At 41.1% G+C, this 22,716-nt stretch overlaps 1 protein-coding gene across 1 annotated transcript in view; it reads right to left on the bottom strand.

The window, feature by feature from the left end:
• AVL9 (AVL9 cell migration associated) overlaps nucleotides 1-19,950 on the bottom strand; it is a 41,688-nt gene extending 21,738 nt beyond the window's left edge. The window contains exons 1-3 of the mRNA XM_066556327.1: nucleotides 19,785-19,950; nucleotides 4,152-4,272; nucleotides 2,029-2,114 (exon numbers count right to left, since the gene is read on the bottom strand). Of these exons, the coding sequence (XP_066412424.1) occupies nucleotides 2,029-2,114; nucleotides 4,152-4,272; nucleotides 19,785-19,850 (273 nt within the window). The 5' untranslated portion in view covers nucleotides 19,851-19,950. The remainder of the gene's footprint in view (nucleotides 1-2,028; nucleotides 2,115-4,151; nucleotides 4,273-19,784) is intronic.
• Nucleotides 19,951-22,716: the final 2,766 nt, after the last annotated feature.

Raw genomic sequence — 22,716 nt, 5'->3', positions numbered from 1 at the left:
ATTTAAACAAAATCCTAAAACTAGCTATCTTCAGTGGTGGAATATCCAAACCATGCAACAGTATGCCCTTATGTTTTCACAAGAGATAGGCTGGGAAGGAGGGGCATGGGTGTCCTCCCCTATGCTAAGGAATGGTGAGATTGTGAAGAGCTCCCTCTGAAAAACAGTCACAAACAGGTCAAGAGTTTGTGGGTAGAAATCAAGGACAGCACCTATAAAGGACACCTGGTTGGAGTCTACCACAAGGTGCCTGATCGGGGGAGCCTGTTGATAAGGCCTTGCTTCAAGAATGGGAAGCACTGTGCTGAAAAGCTCTCATCCTAATGGGGGAATTCAACCACTTGGATGATGGCTAGGAAAGCAATGCAATGAGTCTGTGGATGCCCCATCCCTGGCAGCTTTCAAGGCTAAGCTGGATGGGGCTTTGAGAAACTTGGTCCAGCAGGTAGTATCCCTGCCCATGGCAGGGAGTTGGAACCAGTTGATCTTTAAGGCTCCTTCCACCCCAAACCATTGTATGGCAATTCTATGATTCTACCTAGTAAAAAGGGTCATAACACTGACATGTCAGAGCTGTATTCTCATCTCATCATGTCCAGCAAAGATCCAAACACAGCTGTGATGATGGGCAAAGCACCATTTAAAAGACACTAGTGTGAGAAAAAGGCAATAGGAAAAGGAAATGGCATTTTAACTCAGGGGAATGTATGGGAGAGAAACCACAACACATCACTTGCTCTTTAACATCATCTGTGAAAACAGACCAGATTATAAAGTCTCTTAGAAATTTCTTGTTTCATATTCAAGCATCTTTTTTGAGCCACTCATAAAATAAAAGCTTATCCACAAAATAAGTTACATTCTCAGCCAGAACAAATCGCCCCAGCACTTAACAGCAAACCAAGAAATGGTGAGGGCAGAACACACACAAATGATTCACTTAACTGTACAAGACAGAAAATGTATGGACTGCAGCCCACACATCAAAAAGGACAGATGGAGAGAGTGCTAGAGCTGTCATATGAAACACATTGTGTTTTATTCTAGTTGTTCCAAAGAGTTCATTTTGAACATCTATTTATCTTCTTAATTGGTTACTAAAAAGCATAAACTGACTCTAAATCACAGAATACAGTGAAGGTTGGTGCAAAAAATGAGTGAACGAAAACCAACAAGGAATTTAGTTCAAAAGAAATGGAATTAAAAACTGCATGAGTAAAATTTCTCCTAGAGCAAGAAAAGGAACTTGAAATATAATCAAGATGTAATTAACACAGAAATAGAGTACATAAACAAGTCATATAGTCAGAGGGTGAATCAAACCCACGTGACATTCCAGATTATTGGGAATTCACTGAAAAAGAATAAGTAATTTTAAAAGAAATTTGTAATAGCTTCTCAATTCTAAGTGCAGAGATCATATGACCATGACTATTTTGAAAATATGGAATGATTTGAGTAGATCGAATACTTAATTTCCTCAGTGTGATCACGTGCACACTGTGGCTCTCCTCAATTTTTCAGTTTTACTGCTAAAGATTGGTATCACTAAGCAGCTACCCTGAATGGGAAGATTCCAGTCTACCCTACAAGTGTACATTTGGCAATGGGAGCAGGTGAAGAGAAACATCCCTACACTTGCATGGCCAGATCCCAGGAAGTACTCAAATGGGGAGAAATTTCAACTTTTTCCACCCAGAAGACCTACTGCCTGAAAACTTAACTTTGCCACTTGACAGACTGTCAGTTGAGTTTTGCTGCTTGGTGCTGATGGCTAGATTGGCTCTCAAGAAACAAAATGTATTTTTCAATTGCCTCGAACATTTCAGAAGATCACCTGCTGATGTATGGACAGAATAATTCTCAAGTTTTGGAGCTACATACTGTGAGCACTTTCACAGACTTTTAATGTAACACAATCATGCAGTTTTTGCCTGGTAGTGTAATGCAAGCCACTGAATTTTAGGTCTGTTAATGCACTGAGCCTATTATTCATTAATATAATTAATTCCCAACTTGGAAGGTTACCTTTGCTTCAATCTGCCGATAGCAAGAGACGCCATACACCGTGGTTCGATCCCCGCACCTCGGAGGCAGGTGGAAAAAAACAGTATCTAGAAAAAAAGACAAGACTGTTTTGTCATTCACTAACAAGAGTTTGGTATATTTATTTTCAGCATCCCTTGAAGGTTTACTGCAGAAAGCAATGGCAAACATTTATTTCTAAAAAAAATAAAAATAAAACCAAACAAGTTACTTATAAAGTTATGTCTGGACCCAAATTAGTTTTCACATTGCAAGATAATTTGTGGTTTGCAGGACACCTGAATGTTTAGCTAGACCAAGCCAACACTGCTCTTCAGAAGCAGCTACTGACAGCAGAGAAGGGCCACTGAAAGCTACAGGCATTCCCAGTTCAGCACAAAGAAGCAGAGGCAAGGCACTGTGAGTCAGTGTGTACAGCTGGGAGTGTGATGCCATTAAGAAGGCAAACAGAGTCAATATAGGGGAAAAAATCTTGAATCAATCTCAGTTGAAAGGTTAGAGCAGCTCCTACCTCTGCCAAGGTAGATATCTGCACCACCACCAGCACTACACTACCAAAAAGAATTTGTGAAACCTAAAAAATTACTGTTTTTACAAATAATTACTGTTTTTGTGCAAGTGCAACATGAAAAATTAAAGTATCTATAAAATATCACAAGAGAAAGACTTTTATGGCTTGAGATATACACGCACATATATCCACACACCTGCTGCTACTGCAAAAAAGTTGTTAAATCGTAAGCAAAGACAGTTGTCCTCTCCTTTCAAAACATGAGTGAAATCTTTCTTGAAACCAACTATTAATTTTTTGTTTGCTTCATAGTAAGAACATGAACAGGAGAGACAACCCCACATGCATTATGACCAACAGAGAGGGAGACTTTTTATAACAAAGCTTACTACCTTGATCAAGTTTGTATTCTGGAGATCACCCTAGGGTTTTAGAAAGCCTGTATGATGATTTCCTGGACCAAGTTATCCTCTTTGCACAAATGTAACTATCCACAGGAATTAGTTTAAAACTCAAAACCAGATATCTAATAAAGTTACAGTAAATGAAATACAGTTATAATCAGAAAATCTAATTGCCTGATTCAAGTTCATGTGTATTCTTGCCTACAAAACACAAGGATATATATTTCTCCTTTGCTGCCAACTCTTTTTTGTCCTTACCAAAAAAATAAACAGTTATGTTCTTCTAGCACAGCAATAAATATGCTCAAAATTGAGTATTAACTGGAATGGTACTGAGAGAAGAGAGAGCAGGTAAATGCAGCTGCATGTGATTTTCCTAGGTTTGAATGTTGTCTACTTCTTGTAATGTATTTAACAATGCAGAAATTCAGCAAAAATCATGGCCCAGAGCAGTCAGAGACACTCTTATTGCTGCTAGGAAAGGGACTATTTTGATAAACTGCTTTTGATTCCAAATGAAATCTTCAAAAGCTGGACAATAAGGAAGCTAAGTATATAATGTTAAAAAACTAAACAAATTAAAAGTAGTATTAAAGGGTTTTTGTGATTTTGCTGTTTGAAGTGACTTCCTTGTCTGCCCTGCAGAAAAAAAAAAGATGAAACAACTGGACACAAATATAAATGTCAGGGGTTAACAGCACTGCTTATAAAGGAATAAATACAATACTAAAAAATTAGAAGTGCCACAAACTTGGTGGTGACTATATGCCAAATGGATATTTCTGTCTTTATTCTGCCAAAAAAACCCCTTTTAAAGCTCACACCATTTAACTGACATGGATTTCCATGACTTGTAGTTCATTTTTAAGCACCTCTAAATTAGTGAAGGAGAGTTTATTCACCCTTCAAAGAACTTCTGAGAAAGCCAGCAGCCTTGCTTTGTGCTAGAACTATGCAAAATTGATATGTAACCCTGAAGTTTTTACTAACATCTGAATTCTGGATGTAGAAGGTACACTTTTACTTTCACCTAAAGAAATATATCATTGCCAATGTATTTTGCAACCTCAACAAAAAGTGCAGGAAGTATAGCAGTAAAAAGAATCACTGTTAGGTCAGCTGTTCAGATATGAGGCTTTTTCCCTGGGCTGCAGCAGAAGTACACACAACTTTTCTCTCTCATTTCTCACCTTCCTGATAGTTGTGAGCGCCATCCGGTAAGGCAAGAAATGGCAAGTACTTCCATTCCTCTGGTAAACTGTGACTGTCATGTCCTTCTCCAGGTTTTAGGGGAGGGTAGGAAAATTCAACCTAAACAAACAAATGAAAACAAAAGGGAGAAAAAGAGAGAATACATTACAGTTACCATACAAGCAGGCCTCTATGATTCAGCCTAGCACTTTTTTCCTATCAATATTATGGGAAAAAAATGGTTTTCTTCCAACCAGCATTGCTTGTCTCTTCCTTCAATGCACCCACAGACTGACTTGTGCGGTTTAACTAACAGGCCTTGGGCAAATTTGGCTTTTAGAGCCTAATTCCTTTCCCTCAAGAGAAATGAAAAGAGATCTTCAAGCAGAAAACAGCACCCAAGAGCTGAATATCTTCTACCCTGTGTGCACAGAGCCAGCAGCACATTGCCACACCTGCAACAACAGCAGGGGTCATTGCTGGGGCACACATATCCTGAAAGCAGATTTGACTTCCCAGCCCTTGATGCTCATGACTGGGTAATGCTAACACATGCAGGCCTCTCTTTTACCCTGCAAGACATTGAATCATCTCAGAAAACATACTAACAGAAACACTGGTTTATATATTTTTATGTCCCTGACTGCAACATGTTCTACACAATGGCCAAAATTTTTTTGCTTTCACTAAGAAATCCTGCTTTTCAATTTTGCCTTTCATTTAATTGCCATTTTCCTCTTTTTCCTAGAAACAGGGACAACCTTTCCATTTCTTGCACTACACTACAAGTCCACCACAGACCCGCACAATCAGCATCTTTACAGTGCAATCTTCTTTTCCTATGGAGATCCCTCTGGTTTCCCAGCCACTTCCACCAACTCTTTTCTAGACAGCATTTCTTAATTCAGTGAACAAAATCTAAACACAGATTCCTCAGTAAAAGAAACTGTTTATTGATACTGCAACTTCTCTCCTAGGATATTTAGTTAATGAGCTGTAAAATGTATGTACACATGGAAAATAAAAATCATGACAAAGCAAGTATATAAATAATCTTAGCATTTGATGACTAATAAAATAAAATAGTAATAATAATAACATCAAAAGAAAAAACCTGTGAAAGATGAGCGTACGAAGGAAAAGTGAAATTCTTCACCTTAACACATGATGTCACTGTCTACAACTGTTGCCAACTTGAGAAAAAGGTACAAAGGGCAAGAAAACACCAGGAGTTCAGCCTTGCTACTTGTATCAATTTCAAGTTTTCTTATTCCTTGTTATGGTGCGTTGACCCTGGCTGGACACCAGGAGCAAACCAAGGCTGCTCTCTCACTTCCCTCCTCACCTGGGTAAGATAAGAGAAAATATAATGAAAGGCTCATGGGTTGAGCTAAGAGCAGGGAGGGCTCACTGACCAGTCACTGTCATGGGCAAAACAGACTTGGCTTGGTGAAATTAACTTTATGCCAATAAAACAGACTAAGATAATAAGAAGTAAACTCAAATCTTGAAAATACTTTCTCCTCACCCTGGGGTGGGTTAATTCCTTCCTGGACTTAACTTTATTCCTGATTCTCTACCTCCTCCCCCAGCAGTGCAGGGGGATGGGAATGGTTCGTGATCAGTTCATCACACGTTGTCTCTGCTGCTGCCTCCTCCTCAGAGGGAGGAATCCTTCCCCTGCTCCAGCATGGGGGCCCTCCCCCAGCAGACTGCTCCATGAACTTCTCCCAAGTGAGTTCTTGCCACAGGCTGCAGTTCTTCATGAGCTGCTCACCAGGCTGGGTCCCTTCCACTGAGTGCAGTCCTTCAGGAACAGATTCCAGGGCAGGTCCCCTGTGGGATGACCTGTTCCAGCACAGGCTTCCCATGGGGCCACAGCCTCCCTCAGGTTTCTGCCTGCTCTGCCATGGGGGTGTCTACAAGGAGATCTCTGCTCCTCCATGGACCTCCCTGGGCTGCAGGAGGACAGCCTTGCCTTACTGTGGCCTTCATGACAGCCCACAGGGGAATCTCTGCTCCAGGGCACGGAGCATCTCCAGCCCTTCCTGCTTTGCTGGCCTTGGTGTCTGCAGGGCTGTTTCTCTCACATACTCTCACTCCTCTCTCCTCTGGCTGCAATTTGCTGCTCTGCAATAACTTTTCTCTCAAACACAGGAACTCAGAGGTGCTACCACCACCCCTGATGGGCACTGACCAGCCCTGAGTCTCTCCCTGGCTCTGTCAGACATGGAGGAAGCTTCTGGCAGCCTCTCAGAGAAGCCACTCCTGTAACCCCCTGTAACTATGAGGAATCCATAGAGTCTTTTAAACAAAATATGCCCCTAAGAAAAAAAAGAAGAGCATCTGACTTCTAAACGAGATACAAACACTGGAATTAGCATCCATACAAGGAGTAGAGAAAGTGTCTGCCATTTAGTATGCACATACCTCCTGAGAATTCCCTGTTATCCTTTTCAAGTCACAAAACTAAAATGGTAGATAAAATTAAAATGGTAGAAACGTCACATAAATGTCTGCAGTATCATACCTTTTGCTGATGCTCAGATTCAAACTGGCTGGCTAAAAACACTGTTTACAAAATTATTATTAGAATCTCACAGGAGTAACTTTAGCAATAAATATAGCACAGTTACTAAGTTTAAAACATAGATAGTCAAGGAGCACCTACACTTAGGTCCTGACTCGGGTATTTTATTTCACTGCACGGCCAACAGAGAGAGATTCAAATTCACCTCTGGAAGAGTTTCTTTCTAACAGATACAGAAGAAACCCTGAGTTCCCTTAGATTCCAGCAAATACCTTCAGTGCATCATTCCTGACAGGGAAATACTTTAAGGATTTAAGACATCATTGCTTCCAACCACCTTCAGAATTACCATTGTATTTTGCACTCCAGCCAAATAATGAATTAGGAGACAAATTTAAAGGAAAGATGGGTAAGATGAGTCAAGATCCATGAAAAACACATATTCACTAAGGAACACTCCTTTGTAAAGAGCAGAATAAAGCTGAGAAATCTGGATCCTGTGTTCTTTTTACAGTGTGAAATTTGATGAAGAACTACTTTGGTCTAGCTCACAATATGCTATCAACACCTCTGTTGCTATCAGATAATCCCAGCAACAGGGATTTCTGCAGGTTCTGTCAGTTCCAAATTCAATAAACTGTACAGGCATTAATGACACTGATGACAATCTTATTTTCTATTAGTTGTCTTCTTTTATTATAAATCTCTGTATGCATGTGTGTGTATAAGAGAGAAGATCACAAAAGTAGTTTTAGTTTTGATTTGCCTGAGTTAAGTGGCCTTAAATACTCCATTTTACACTTTATGATAGTCCTGATTTACATTATGACATACTATTATTTCTCCTCCTCCCCAAAAGGATCTATATAGGACATATTCTGGTTTCTAAGGAGGAACCACATTCATGTAGTTTAATAGAATTGCTGCTGGACAAAGTACCAAAAGTATGGAAGTAACAAAGAAACAGGAAAAGGAAGAGTCCAACAGCAAGAAGAGCAGGGAATGGCCTGGAGCACTTCTTTCCATCCCTCCTCCAACTTAACAGCTCCCAGTGATGAGAAAGTTTGACTTTTTGATATTAAATAAGCAGTCACTGCAGGTGGGAGTCATGTCAGATGACTGTATGTCAAAAAGCAAGATCTCCGAGGCAGTTTTCCTAAGCATTCTGCAAAGTCAGAGAAAATAGACACCTGCAGAGGGCGATTCATCTGATCTGTTTCTTTTGACCATCTCTGAAGAGAGCTAGCTCTAAGTCTAATTTGCAGATGACTGACTTAATGCAAATGAAACTCACCCTAACTGTTCCCCATCCTCTAGGTGTTCTGCTTGATTTCTCCAGCTCAATTTGCAGACTTGCATCAATTGCAGTTAGGAATCCTTTGCACAGAAAGAAACCATTATTTCAAAAACAAAGTATTATAAGAATACTGAGCCGCCTTAAAACAATGGCTAAAACCTCACAGATCTTGAAAATCATGAAACTGAGCAGTGCACATGTATAGAGGTGGTAATACTGGGGTAAACAGAATTTCAGTTCTATCGTTTCTGAGTTTTCAAACAACTAGAGTCCCAGCAAAACCCTTCCCAGCCTGCGTGTGCAAATTACAGAGCAGTGCTCCTACAGAAGGAAACTTAAAAAGTTATTTTCTTATCATTTTCCACCTTAAACCCAAGACAAACCATGACATGCAGAAGAGATGCGACTACTGAAGAGACCTGTCTCATACCTCTTTTTCACCCTCTTCAGAGAATGAAGAAAGAGGAGCTCATTTTTTATTTAAATATAATGGCTTGTTATGTAAATCCATCCGCATACGCATGTGCATGCATAAACATGCACTTAAATGTCCCTGTATGTCATTAATATATGTATCACTACAAAAATGCCTGCAGATATGAAAAATAAAATGTAAAAGCCCAGTAGTCAACAGGAACAAAGATATACACACAAGTTTTTAGAGCTGACTGCCAGAGAAAATTTTACAGGTTTTTGTCTCCTCAATTGAATTAACGAAGACTCCTCAACAAGATGAAATTCAATTCAAAGCTGAACTCCTGAGAGATTCAAAATAAACTACATAAAACATGAACTAGTATCTCCATGCATTTCTTACTCTTCCAAGTGTCAGGGATCTTCGTTCCAGCTGGAAATATTGGTCACGCCTGTCAAGGGGTTTTGATGGCAATGCTTTTTGCCTGTGCAAACTGTCATGTTCTCTAAGCAGATGGGTCCTGATGGATTTCAGAACTAAAAACAATACAGAATATTGTCTTGAGGTTTAGGGGAGAAATAAATAACTGTGCTCTTCATTACACAAAATACTTCAACTCTTGTGAATTATCAAGTTAAAATAAAATGTAGTTTTAAAGAACTCCTTAAACAGAAGTACAACTGAATTTCTGGAACTAAAATTTTTTATTTTTCTGGAATTCTACTGCATTAACTAACCTTTAAAATGCAGTTTGCATTGAACCCAACAGTTTGGATGCAAAGCACCAATGAGCACACAATTCTAGTGAGGAGAAAAAAAAAATCAAGGCAATCTGGTTTTGTTCCTTCTCTTTAAAGGTACTTCCTAGCCAGAATAAATTTACTACACATTCATTAAGTCACAATAAGAAAACATGAGAGCACGCAAGGAAAAATGCATTTAAGTTTCTACATCTAGGAATTAACATGATTGTTCTTTAAGAAAAATGCATTGATAGTGTCTTCTACTAAATTGCAAGTACACAATCAGAAGAGAAGTTCAAAAAGGAACTGATAAAAGAGGAATTTCCAAATATATGGGCATGTCCAGCTAATCTATTGCACTCAAACATTTGACAGGCAGTTGGCATTAATTTTACACTCAGGTAAGGTTGTTCTCCTTATCTGTGAAAATTGCTTAATTGTTAATCAAAGTAGAATCATCAGTGAGCACTAAACAGTGATAATTTAAAATGTTCTAGCAAGTCAGCATAACCTTCCCACCCTGCCCACTTCATCTACTATCACATTTGAATTATAGCCACAATGTAAGCTCTCCATTTTAATATAACAGGTATTTTGGTAGATTTATCTTCAGATAAGTTATGAAAAAACATCTGGACCCAAGTAAGTTTTTGCATTGATACAATGGAGAGATTATTTAATCTCAAAAAAATCTGAAATCTTTAGAATGACAGTGTTGTATTAAAGACCCAGGATGCTTTCAGTAAGTTATAGAATCTAATTTACAGGAAGCAAACCCATTCCATCCTCTGAACAATTGCTTTGATTTCTCCCATTGCTTCAACTGCAACAAACAGGTTGGATAATTGCTTGAAATGAAGAAAAGGAGATCAGCAAAACCCACTAATTACATTTCTATTTAGAGAATCTTTTCCTTTCAAAAATCCTTACAACACATTTAATTTCAAGGATACCAGCCCCTCCTCTCCAAAAATAAAGGCAGAATTATGCTAAATAGAGTATAACTACGCAGCAGTAATCAAAAAAACCCAACAGATAAAAATTACACCTACAACTTGATACCTCTTTATAAATAAGTCAGTATTTGTTCTTCACTCTAAGTAGGGATTTCTAAAATCAGTTTTTGCAATTTATTAGTCCTAGCATAGCCAGATCCAGACAAGAACAGCACAGTAATGACCTTATCTGAATCACCATAACAACTGCAGCATGCAGCCAAATGAAAATCTAAGAGCATTGTTTGTCTTTCAGCACTAAGAACTATTTATTATTCAAATAACAATTGAATTTAAATTATAAACTTCTCCCATTTTTGCACAGCAGAACCAACAGATCAGGATCTGCAAGCTGAAGAGGCCATTCACATGACAATAATGCATATGCAGTAATATAATGACCTCTAACAGCAGAATTTTAAATATATGTTATACATTTTTATAAATATGAATATTTGTAACTACTATGTATGAATATTTGTAACTACTATGTACTACATGTATATATGCATACAAAAAATATATATCAAGAATACATGTAATACATACTTACATAAGTATATTTTAAAATACACTGTATACACAAATAGCAACAGCAAAAGTAATCCCTGTATTACCAGGAGGCAGGGTATAGTTGTTTCTATCCTTTCAGCTCCTGAAACTGGTACTTCCTCACATTTCCATACTGCTAAAAAGCCATAGAGTGGCCGCTTATACAAGTTCTAAGGCACCATTTGTAGGCACAATATCACCATTCAAGTTTGCTTCAAAACCTCTGACTAGGTTAGCAAAGCCCTGACTCTTACTGAGGCCCTTACAAGGTAAAATAACCTGAAACACCAAAACCTTTGTTTTCAACGCCATGCTAGCATGCATTCTAAACACTCTTTCCAATTATTTAACACTTTATTTCTATAGTCATAGAGTTCAAGCCCTATATCAATACTGTGCTTTGGAAGTTTGGCTCTTATTAGTCTCTTCAAAGAGACACACACACTCTTCCCAGAAAGAGAACTTAATACTACTGCAACCATTCCAGCCAAGGGGACTCGCTAGGGAATTCTGTGCCATGAAGACAAGATTTATACATTACAGAAAGCAAGAACTCATACAAGATGAATTCTGGCAAGAGAGAGCAGCTTCCCTGATTAAACAAGTGAGGGCACCCCAATCTCTACCCCTAACAAAGATGTCTGTCCAGCCCAGCAGCCAGTGGAGACTGGAGTCAGCAGCAGCCAATTGGTCACCCACAGACTGGCTCTTAATGCCCATCTTGGTGCCCACTGGCTCTTGATGAGCACACCCAGCCACAAGGACGGTGGCATTTCCCCTCTCCAGGGACAGCACTCACACCTCACATCAGACTCAGGCATGCAGTCTTTCCTCAGCTCGGCAGTGCCGTGGTTCCAAATAGCAAGGAGATGGCAACAAGTGATGACAAATGCTACACTCAATCCACCTTCCCCTGGGAAAATCTGAGGACCAGGAGAGCAGGCACACTTCTAAGCACTTGGACTCATGGGTTTAGAAACAGCCATTGAGTGTCACACACCCAGCACCTACTGCTGAACCAACGCAGTCCAAGTGAGCCATCACTTGGCCTTAGGAGCCAACAAGCATTCAGGCTCTTTGCCACAGGACATCTGAGGGGCCCAGAATTGCTCTCAGTGAATTTGCTCCTTCCTCACAAGTTTCAACATCAGAATTACTCCTGAGAGGCAGCAAATCTGGTTCACTACCACGCATGAGGCTGAGAAGGTGCACAAACAGAGTAACACAGTGAAGCACAGAACACACTATTCTGCTCTCAGTGACCCCAAGGAAGCAGGCAGCCAGCCCCGTGTCCTGCCCCCCAGCATGCTCAGACAGCAAGGAACTTACTTTCACATCTTGTACCCACAACTTTCTTTGCTTTTAGAAACAGCATGCTGCCTAGGGGTATTAATTCAGCACCTCATACAAGCTATAAAATGGATTACCAAAATTAGGCACAGATCATGAATTCAGGTGATATTAGGACAGAGAACACGAAGTGGAGACCTGCAAGTTCCACTTTACTCCTACTGGAGTGACCTCTGTTCAGTGAATTTACAGCTTTGAACCTCCCTCTATTCTACATGTATGTAAATTACATTGCCACCTCTAGTGCTAAGAGCCCAAGCCACTGTTTGAAAACATTCTGAAAAGGTAAATGAAAGGTGCAGCAGAGGTACAGAAATATATGCTTTATTGATTTGGCATTCGTTCACTTATTCAAGAGAAAGGCTGAGATTCCTGGCACAGGATATTTAAATAACTAGTCAGATGTTATGACACATACAAAGAACAGACAAATCATAAGATGAAAGTTAAGTATGATGACTATGGGAACCATTACGTAACTGCAAATGGGTATTTAGGAACCTTCTCTCAACTTGCATATCAGGGCAACTATGGAAAAAATATCCAGTATGGAATCCTTCCTTTAGTATGGAATACTTCACTTCCCGGGCAGCACTTCACAGAAGTGACTGCAGGATTATCAAAGTAAAAGGTTCTTTGAAAAACTAGACAAAGAAACAAAATAAAGAAACAAACTAATCAACCATACCACAAAGTTTTTCTTGAACACCGAATACTAAGTATTATATAAGTGGATTCAACCGTCTTGCAGAAAATGGAACTCATCATTAACTCTACGCAAGAAATCAGAATCTGCAGTATTGTTTACAGAAGTACACATGTACCAGCAATTCATTGTGTACTTAAAATTATTAGCACCCCACGCCAATTAGAGTAGCCTTACAAATAAAAGCTAAAAGCCTCTTTAAAAGTTACAAACTGTTGAGCATAAAATCCACATATTTTAGACAAAAGACTAATCTTTGATACTTGATGTATGCTATGATTAACTTTATTAGAAGATTTCACGCTCATAATGGTCCTTAAAGTGCTTTAATATTATTAAAGCAGGGAACAAAATCAAAGGAATTGTACTAATGTTTATAGGTTATCATCACTAGAAATAGGAACAAAGCACTTCAGCTTGATTCCAGCCTAGTTCCTTTTCAACTTATTTTTGTTTCTGTTGTTCCATTAACAAGATCTTATTTAATCACTAGACCAGATTACCTATTGCATAATACCTGCATACTGTGCTCCCTGAAACAAAGACACTGGGAATTTAACGACAACAAAGCATACACTTCACTCACATGTCTAAGAGCATCAAGCACATCTAAGAGAATCACAGCAACTACTGGAGTGACAAAGATCAGGAAGGGAAAAAAATAATTCTCCAGTAAAGCAGAGTCTTAGAAGAAAGGCATCAAACAAAACGGAGACTAAGACAGGCTGCAAAGTTTTCCCCTGAAACTTCCCACCCGTGGAATCTATGGAAGATAACTTCAATATTTCCCTTTTAAAAAAACGTGCTACAATCAAGAGTGCAGCAGTCCTGGAAACGTAGGCAGTTCACAAAGAGTTGATAAGAAGCACAGACTGACCTTGCTCATTATTTAGACATCTCCTAATCCTCCAAAGTCAAGTCTAAGTTGCCAACATTGCTTAAAGACCACTGCTTCCTAAGCACCTGGGAAAAAGACCATGTGCATGGAAAAGGCCATGTCAGGTGCCAATTTCTGCAGACCACAACAAGCACCATCTTCCAGAGCTCAAGTATTTGAAGCTCTCAAATGATGAAGATCACATACACAATTCAGGAAGAATTAAAGGACATTCTTCCCTCTAAAGTATTATATTCAGGCTCTTCTCTTAAACTGGGTATCAGCTGTTTCATTCCTGATCTTAGGTTTCTTTTGCATGCCAGGAAGAAAACCTCTGGTCAGGCAAGAGAGGGGGACTGGTCTTCAAGCACAGTCCACACAAAAACAGTCTCACACAGGCACTCAGACACTACTTTGGAGAAATCGGGCATCACATTTACATTATAAAGTTCAGTACCTTGAATATCCTTACAGCAAACTTTAGGATTCCATGAAAATTTGCCTTTTGGTATTTATAGTAATCCCTTCCCATGTCTGTGGGAGTTTGAAATGTCATTCCCCACAGAAGTACAGAGAAGTGGGTCAAGATACACTGCCGTTATTTCACAGATCAAAGATATCAGGCAAACAAAACCGACTGGCAGCGCGAGCATTCCAGGACACACATGGCACTTCCTCATTTCCCTACCACTCACAATCCAATTTTTTTCCCACAACACAGTAAGAAATGCATATATTAAAGAGAGCCAAGAGTAAAGTGGAATAATTTTAAGCTCTTAGGAGGGTACATGAGACAATGGTCACCTGCTGCACAAGGTCAGCAGCGATGTGTTCAACTGCTCAGCTGAGCAAGCGCAGAAAAGCTGGGCCTTGCCCCAGATAAAGTGAGATTCTGTGTGGCCTCACTGCTGGTGACACAGTGCCCGAGTTCACTCAGGTGTGATTAGCTTAGAAGCCTTGCAGCATCAGGAGAAGGTAGGGATTGTTGTGGCAGGTCAGGCACTGCAGCAGCAAAAGGACCATGCCCTTCCTCAGCAACCAGCCAGGGGGTTTACAGGGACTTGTGCCGAGCTCTCCTACCCACAAGTTTTTCCAGCTCTGCTGAAATGTTTCCATCCTCTTGTTTACAAATACATCAGCTCACATTTTAACTCTGCCTTCAAAATGAATTATTTCTAGAGTACTCATGATATTTTAAGCCTTCCTACACCCTCAGAGACTATTATCTCTCTGCTTCTCCATGTAAATAAAGCTTGGAGACAGAGCTCAAGTGACGGTCACAGCACACGTGATCACAACTGGAGAACTGCACCTCAGGACTTTCAGTCCTTTACCATGACTATAAATCAAAGGTCTTTCCATGTATTTTCTAGTTAAGGTCTGTTCAGGTTGCATTTTTGCCAAAGACTTCTATTACAGGGTAGATAAGGACCTTCCACACTAGTTAATGCTTTCAAAAATTAAAGTGTTGTAAGGCAAATCAGGTGCTTTATCACTCGCTTGTAATGAGAGAAAGTGTTTTATGATTCCAAAAAAAAGCTTTCTCCTTTTTTGCCCTGAAATTACTAGTCACTCACTACTACAGTTCCTCAAAACTACTGAGGAATTTGTTTTCAGCTGCTCCAGTAGAAAGGTACAATTAGTCCTGAAGTCCAAGTCTTACCACCCTACATTGAAGCAGATGAACAGAACCTGCTGCAGTAGGTAATGAGCTGAGCAGCTACAGACACTCCAAAACACATCAGACCATTTCTGTGGCAGACTTCCCTTATTGTCACTTTGTGCTTCAATGCTTTTGTGCCTCGAGTCCTACAGAGCCTGAGAAGTGTGCAGAACTCCTACTACACCAAAACTGTGTGTTTCACATTTATGGGCAAGAGTTTGAGCAACTACATACAATGAAGCACTGTTTTTGCTGTTACATTTTCCTGAGGCCATTCCTCTTATCCATAGCAAAGAGGGATCAAAAAAGGAATTTTTAATGTTTGTCATTTAATTTCAGATGCATAAAAACCATGATTGAATGCATACTGCCCATGAGTTCTGCCCACTGTGGGACATTTAATGACTCACTGAGGAAGGTTCCCATAATAAGTCAGCCAGCACATACAAAGCCAAGAAACCTGTCACCATTCCTGCTTCCTGCCAATTGCCATTCCCTTCCTTAATGGGCGTGTTGAAAGTGTTTCAAATACTAGGTGGACCTAGTAGTTTGCAGCCAAGTTTCTCATTCCCATTCTCTGGACGCTGCCATAACTACCTCTAATCCTTAGCAAAGAGACAGCAACCAGCACTGTTTGCATATCTCCTTGGATTCACAGTTCAACTCAGTAAGTAAGGGGTCCAAAGAAACAGCATGGCAATCTGCTCATGTAGGCAAACAAAAGCCTGCAGGTTCTCCAAACGTTTACTCCATACTTGCTAGAGAAAACTCCTCCCAATGTGTTCACAACTTTTAGTGCTTTAGTTTTCAGATAACAGAAAGCCTTCCGACAGCGAGTGGCAACTCCCAAGCTTTTAACAACTGCCTGGGTAACTGGATCCCCAGACTTAACAATTCATATATGGAAAAATTCACTTTGTCTCTTGCATTCCAGCAAAAATGACCCACAGTTAAAAAGTTACCCTATGAAGGGAGCATGAGGAACAATTGTGGCACTCGTACTCCCAGTCCAAAGGCACACAAAGATTCTCTGACTCTCCTTCTCTTTCAAAAACAAATGCATATGGATTGTTTTTCAAGTCTGTGAAAGAAAAAGATTATACACTTCCAAACTGCACATCAAAGACTTCATATGATACACACTTGTTATCCTATAAGTTAACCAATAGGAAGAGCTGTACATTTCAAGTGATCAAGCTTCAGAAGCAAAGACAGCTAATGAAAGAACCTAGCATCAAGAAATCCATAGAAAAGCCTAACTCCACATGCATTTCCTAGTAAGACTACAGAGAACAGAGGTGAGAACAGAAACTGAAAGGAGCCTTCTCAGGCAAACCAGGTGGATTCCTGTTATGCAGCCTAGCTCTATGATCTTTCCATCTTAAACTTTCCAAATTCACTCTGAGTGATGTCCATTTGAGCACTGCTGTAGACCTTTGCTTTCCTGCACTTCACAGTTTCAGATATGCAGTCTGCAGCACATGCTCAGACAGTTCATATTCACTGGTTCTTGTGCCAACACTCATTTAGATTAAACGTCTGGTTTTTCCTCCTCATTGTTAACTTTCCAACAGTTTCTTGGAATGCAATTACATGTAATGCAGTGTTTCAATGAATACTTCAAAGGCCATTATCAATACTTTAAAGGTCATTGAGAGCAGCCCCGTGAAGAAGGATTTGGGGGTGAGGGTTGACCAAAAACTCAACATGAGCCGGAAACATACACTTTGCACACTGTAGCCAACCACAAAGCCAACCACATCCTGAGCTGCATCCTAAGGAATGTGGATGCGATTCACCCTCACCGGTCCTCTTGTGCCCTTGTGTCTGTCCTCTGCAGCTGTCCACCTGGCAAACAGAACCTGTGAAAGAACTACCTCAAAAGCAACCCACCAAAACAAGGCTGGCTTTTCTGGTCACCTCAGTTCCCCATTTCAGCTTACCACAAATGCCTCTGCTTACCAGTTGTGAAGAGGCAGGAGAGGAAAAGGGAAGAATGTTCCCGTACCTACAGAGGTGAATACACCCTCCAAATCTACTTTGTTAGTCCAGCTAGGGAAGCTCTTCTACATTCTCCTTTAATACAAACTGCCCAGGGACTATCTCATCCAGTTCTAGAAGAGAGAATTCAAATCCCTTTCTCTGAAAAGTGGATCAGAATTTACATGCATTGATAAACATTTTATCACACAATAGCATTACATACATTGTCATTCTTGCCCTCAAATCACACTACTTTGGTGACTTAGCCTTGTTCACATGTGGTCTCATTTCTCTTCCAGACATTTCTTCGTGTCAATTCCCAAGTTTATACTGTTATTACTTATTCCCATTGCACAACTTCATAAGGCACCCCATTTTTATCAATCCAGTATTCCTTATTGTCCAGCTCTTGCACAACTTTCCAGTTTTCCTTTGAAATATGATTCCTCAAGTTTGTTTACCATAGTTCAATTTTATGGTGTAAACAATACCAGCACCACTTTTAATCTTGAGAAAAACTTCTTGCAAGTACCTTTCAAACCAATAGTTCCTCTTCTGACTCAAATCTGTTTCTGCTTCCTCTCCTTCATCCTACTCTTTATCCAAGTACCAGCTCTTGCACTAATTCTCTTGTATCTCTCCCTTAAGAATAAGTGTGATCTGTTATCAAGCTCCCAGCAGATTAGAGGTACTCCATTTCTTTCACAGAGAAAGGAATTCAATCACTTATTCTTACAAAAGATGCAGGTCAGTCAAGCATGATCTATCTTTAGCAAACGCACATAGGACCCAGTTTACTTAGTTTCATGTTGTTAATTAATTCTTTCCTTCACAAATTCTCTGGAGTCTTGCATACTACTAATGTCAAACTCATTAGGCTATAGCTGTGCCATTCCTCACCTCCAGCTCTTTTAGGAAACGTTCTCCAGAGTTCAGTAAAAAATCTGCCAAGTCAGAAGTAGGATACATTTAAAATTAGATTCAAGCCTGGTTGTGGTTCTACTGTCACTTTATTCCTGCAGTTCTCCTCCCTGTGACTCAGCTACCTTTTCCCCTTCCCAAACTGCCTTCCTCTCCAGCTTCTCCGGGTCATTTCTTAAGATAAAGAAAACTTCAGTTCAGAGGTATTCCAACCTAATTTTTGACAACACCTCAAAATGTACTTCTATAAACATTTTACTGGCAATAATAAAAAAAATTTCAATGCTACTAATTTATAATTTGGAGATTTGTTTGGGTTTTTGTTCTTTTTTTTTTTTCCTTGCATTAACACCACTTAATGTGCAATAAAATTAATACACACTCCAGAAGAACAGAAGAAACCAAAGCCTACGTCTTTTCCAAGAGGCCAACAACAAGGAGAGGACAAAAATATGCTCCACCTCCTACAGATATCCAACTAAGGCTCACCTTGTAACAGTGTTTGACAAGAAAGTGCCTGATAAATATCACAAACCTCACAACCCAGATGATCTAATTACTTCACAGGAACTGATCCTGTGAACATCTATATGTGAACAGCACCCAGACACCCTGAGGAGAAAGGATGCATTTGAAAACCACACACATCTTTCAGAAATTGAGTTATTGCACCTTAGCCTCTGAGGAATTGTGCTTGGATATTTTGTTGAAGCAATAATTTAATTCTCAGCTACCTTGTATGGAATGTGTTTATGTCAGATCAACCCTTGTGTAACAATAGCCATCACATTCATTATGTCTTGGCAATTTTTATAAATGCCAAGAACTCGCTATGGAAGAAGACTCACTGGAAATCCAACATTATTTCTATCTGCTCTTATCATAGCACAGCAACTGTGTGGGCAGCCCAGCTGGGCAACTGCACATCCTGTTTCAAGGGTTAAAAAAAATTAAAACAACCACAAAATAAACCAGCTATGAAATACATGACATAAAATCCTTCTACCTTACAGACCACATGAAGCAGTCAAGCATTTATGACAGCGGGGAAGAGACAGGCAAAGAAAACTTAAATCCAGGATAGGCTTATTACCCTGGGGTTGTTTGGTACTAGATATACCTGAGCACTCAGTGATGGGCCGGCAGGGATAGAGGAAGGTAGATTAAAACACCATTTGGAGTCTTTTCCTCAGGATTCTCTGTTTGAACGCATCAAGCACGCACGACTCGAAGCAGATATGGTGCCCCACGGTGCCCCTCACTCCCGGGAGCTCCGCCTCGCTGCCGGCGGAGCGCCGAGGCGGGGCGGGAATGGAGGCAGCTCCATGACCACGAACTGCGCGGGGCGAGCCGAGTCACGGCCCAGCCAGGCATCCCCCGGCCGGGGGAGGCCGCGGCCAAGCGGGGCCTCGCCGGCTCCCAGCCCCTCCTTCACCGCCCCCTGAGCAGAGCGAAGACCCCCGGCCCCGCGGGACGCGCCCCTCCGGCGGCGGCTCCCGCAGCCGGGCAGGCGCCGCTCGGCGCGGGGGAGGGGACCGGGGGAGGGCCGGCAGGAAGCAGGAGCGGAGCGGAGAGGCGAGGGACACCCGCACCCCCTCACCTGGCAGCCCTTCTTGTGGTGGAAGCCCACCACCACGATGTGCAGCACCGGGCCCCGCTTCTCCATGGAGCAGCCCGGCGATGGCCGCGCCGGAGGATGCCGCCGTGCCCGGGCTCTCGCTCCGCCCCCCGGGGTCCGGCGGGGACGCAGCCCCGGCCGCCTGCGCTTCCGCACCACCCGGCCCGGGAGGGCGGGCACGGCCCTCAGCACCGCCCTCCGCCCAACCCTCCCGGAGCTCAGGGTTAGCTGGGGTGGGAAAGGTCTCTGCGATCGGCAAGCGCAGGTCCTACAGATGAGTGGCAGCCCAGAAAGAAGGCTGGGGGTTGTTTCAGTACAGTTTAGTCAGGTTGGCGGCTGAAGGTTAAGAGTGAGGAAAAAATCAAGGTAAGGCTTCCCTCAAGGGGCTAAACCTCCAAGAGGAGGAGGCTCAGGGGCAGCTCATTGCTCTCTACGAGCCCCTGAAAGGAGGCTGTGGCCAGGTGGGGCCGGTCTCTTCTACCGGGCCTGCAGTGAGAGAGCGAGAGAGAATGGCCTTAAGATGAAACAGGGAAGATTCAGATTACATATTTAAAAAAAAAAAAAAATCAGTTTTAGTGTGGTCGGGCATTGAAACAGGCTGCCCAGGGAGGTGATGAGGTCACCATCCCTGGGGTGTTTATGAGGCCTCTGGCTCTGGGTGATGTGGGTTAGGTGTTACAGTGGCAGTGCTGGATGGACAGATGGACTGGATGATCCTGAATGTCTCTTTCAACCTTGATGATCATTCTGAGATTCTGTAAACATGTCTTAGCATACCCGAGAAAGAAGGCAGTTCAAAGACTTGTACAAGACCATGGGCAAATTCAGTGTGAGAGAAAAAAAAATAATTTAAAACTGTATCTTAGTGAACTCACACCATGCCACCTCTTTAACACCTTTTTTGTGATTCAATTGACTGCTTGAATCAACAGCATTTGGTAGAGGCTGTACTGTTAATAATTAAAATTCTCTGGGGAAATTTGAGGAAGATAATAAAAGAGTAGTGCTTAAAGAAAATCTCATCACTAACACAGTACCCAGGGGCTCAAATTATAACAATACAGCACATATTGTTTTTCAGCTTCAACAGAAGTGTTATAGGAAACATATACTGTAGGGAACACAGGATAAACTACAAGGAGTAATCCTTCTGGCAAAGGAATGGTTTCTTATTAGTATTAGGCTCTAACTGACAGTTTGCTATAATTTAAAACTAGAAAATTGCATGCAATATTGGCCATTATCTCCTGCAGTAATGAGATATCCCCCCCCAAAGATTCATGTGAATGTTTATGGTTCATTCTCATTTCATTCAGGAAAGTGCAGTTTGGCATCACTCTTCCTGTTATGGATTATGCATTATAGAGGCGTCTCAGTGATACTACTGGATAATGGTGGCTTATGGCTTCTCTGAATAGATTATTAGATTTATTTTTTACTGCTTGAAATTCTCTTTCCTGATAAAGCAATAAAAATGTTGAACTTACAGCGTCAGCCTAGTTAGGAAAACAAACTAGTTGACATAATCTATGTTGTTTTCACAGTTAACACTGTGTGCATTTATGAGAAAGAAAGGCAAGTGAGAGCTACTATGAAACAGCTCTCAGAAAAGTCTCAGAATTTTCCTAAGGGAATTTTCTTTCTCCATGCACAGCTAACAAGTAGCAATGAAAACTCAGCCCTACAGTTCTTCTGTTACTCAGATCATTTGCTAAAGAACCACCAGCTATAATATCATTTCCATAGTAATAGTAATTTGTTACTCATTCCAGTCACAGCAATAAGGCAGAGTTCTCAGCTGATGTGCAGTGAGACTTCTAGAGATGGATAACCTTTCCCTGGGCAATACAATAGTTTGTGTCTGCAAGTAACACCAGAGCTAAGCAGTGCCCATGGCAACTTATGGCTCCCCTCTATTTGTTTAGTATAGCCCAGCTTCCCAAAGAACAAAGCTCTGAATTTGTGGAGACAAGCATGTGAATAAAAAATAAATGTCCTTTGCTTTCTGTTGAAGAAAAGCATAGATGAAATCCTGGCATGGATCTGAGGTTTGTATCTAATTTCTTCTGAATGGCAAGCTCACTTCACGTTGGCAGTATGTTTTCTTTGAAGCTCTTATCCAAAATGAATGCAGTAATTCCCCATGAAAGTTAAAATAATCTCTTTTTTTTGCCATCAACAAGACCAAATGTAATTTGAATTGTACTTTTAGTTGCATTAGGGCACCATGAGGTAAGAGGTAGTGTTCCAAACAGGCTTCTCTGTGGAAAATACTGTATTTGATCCTGTGGGAATGATGGTCTCATTCTCATGAGATTGATAGGACTCTCAAGCGTGCAAGCAAAAGAGGGGAGCTTGGATTGTTAGGGAAGTTTGCAGACAAAAAGGCAATGTGTCTTCTCCTGCAACTTTAAAGAGGCTTAGATTTGGATGGCAGAAACATTGCTCTCAAATCCTGACTGTTCTCCCCACACAGGGCAAGATAATCTCTTGTCCTGGCCACTGTTGACATTTTCACTGCCCCAGGGTCCCCGCTCACTTTGGCTGGTAGGGCTTGCAGACCTCTAACTCCTGCTTCTTCAGGTCGGATGAGACATGTTTGAAGAAGATAACTGGTCAGAATTGTTTCCTTAGAAAATATTGGTCGTGAGTAGTAAAGCTGAGATCTGTCCCGGTGGGTTGTGAGGGGAGCAGACAAGCTTGAGACCCCGGGTGCAGCTGTTAATTATTTGTGAAGTAGACACTGCTTTTTGGGGCCCCTGATCCAAATGCCCCCCCTCCAAATACAAGCCATGAAAGGTGATAACTTTGTTTGTAATTCTGTGCTGTTTTCCTCAGAACTCCATTTCTGCCCTGGTGTCCTTTGTGGAAGCTCTGGAGGTTGGCAACAGCAAGCACAAAAACCCTTATCACA

Source organism: Molothrus aeneus, chromosome 1 (assembly GCF_037042795.1).
Source record: "Molothrus aeneus isolate 106 chromosome 1, BPBGC_Maene_1.0, whole genome shotgun sequence".
NCBI lineage: Eukaryota > Metazoa > Chordata > Aves > Passeriformes > Icteridae > Molothrus > Molothrus aeneus.
The sequence above is the reverse complement of the archived record's forward strand: the minus strand, read 5'-3'. Positions and strand labels throughout refer to the sequence as shown.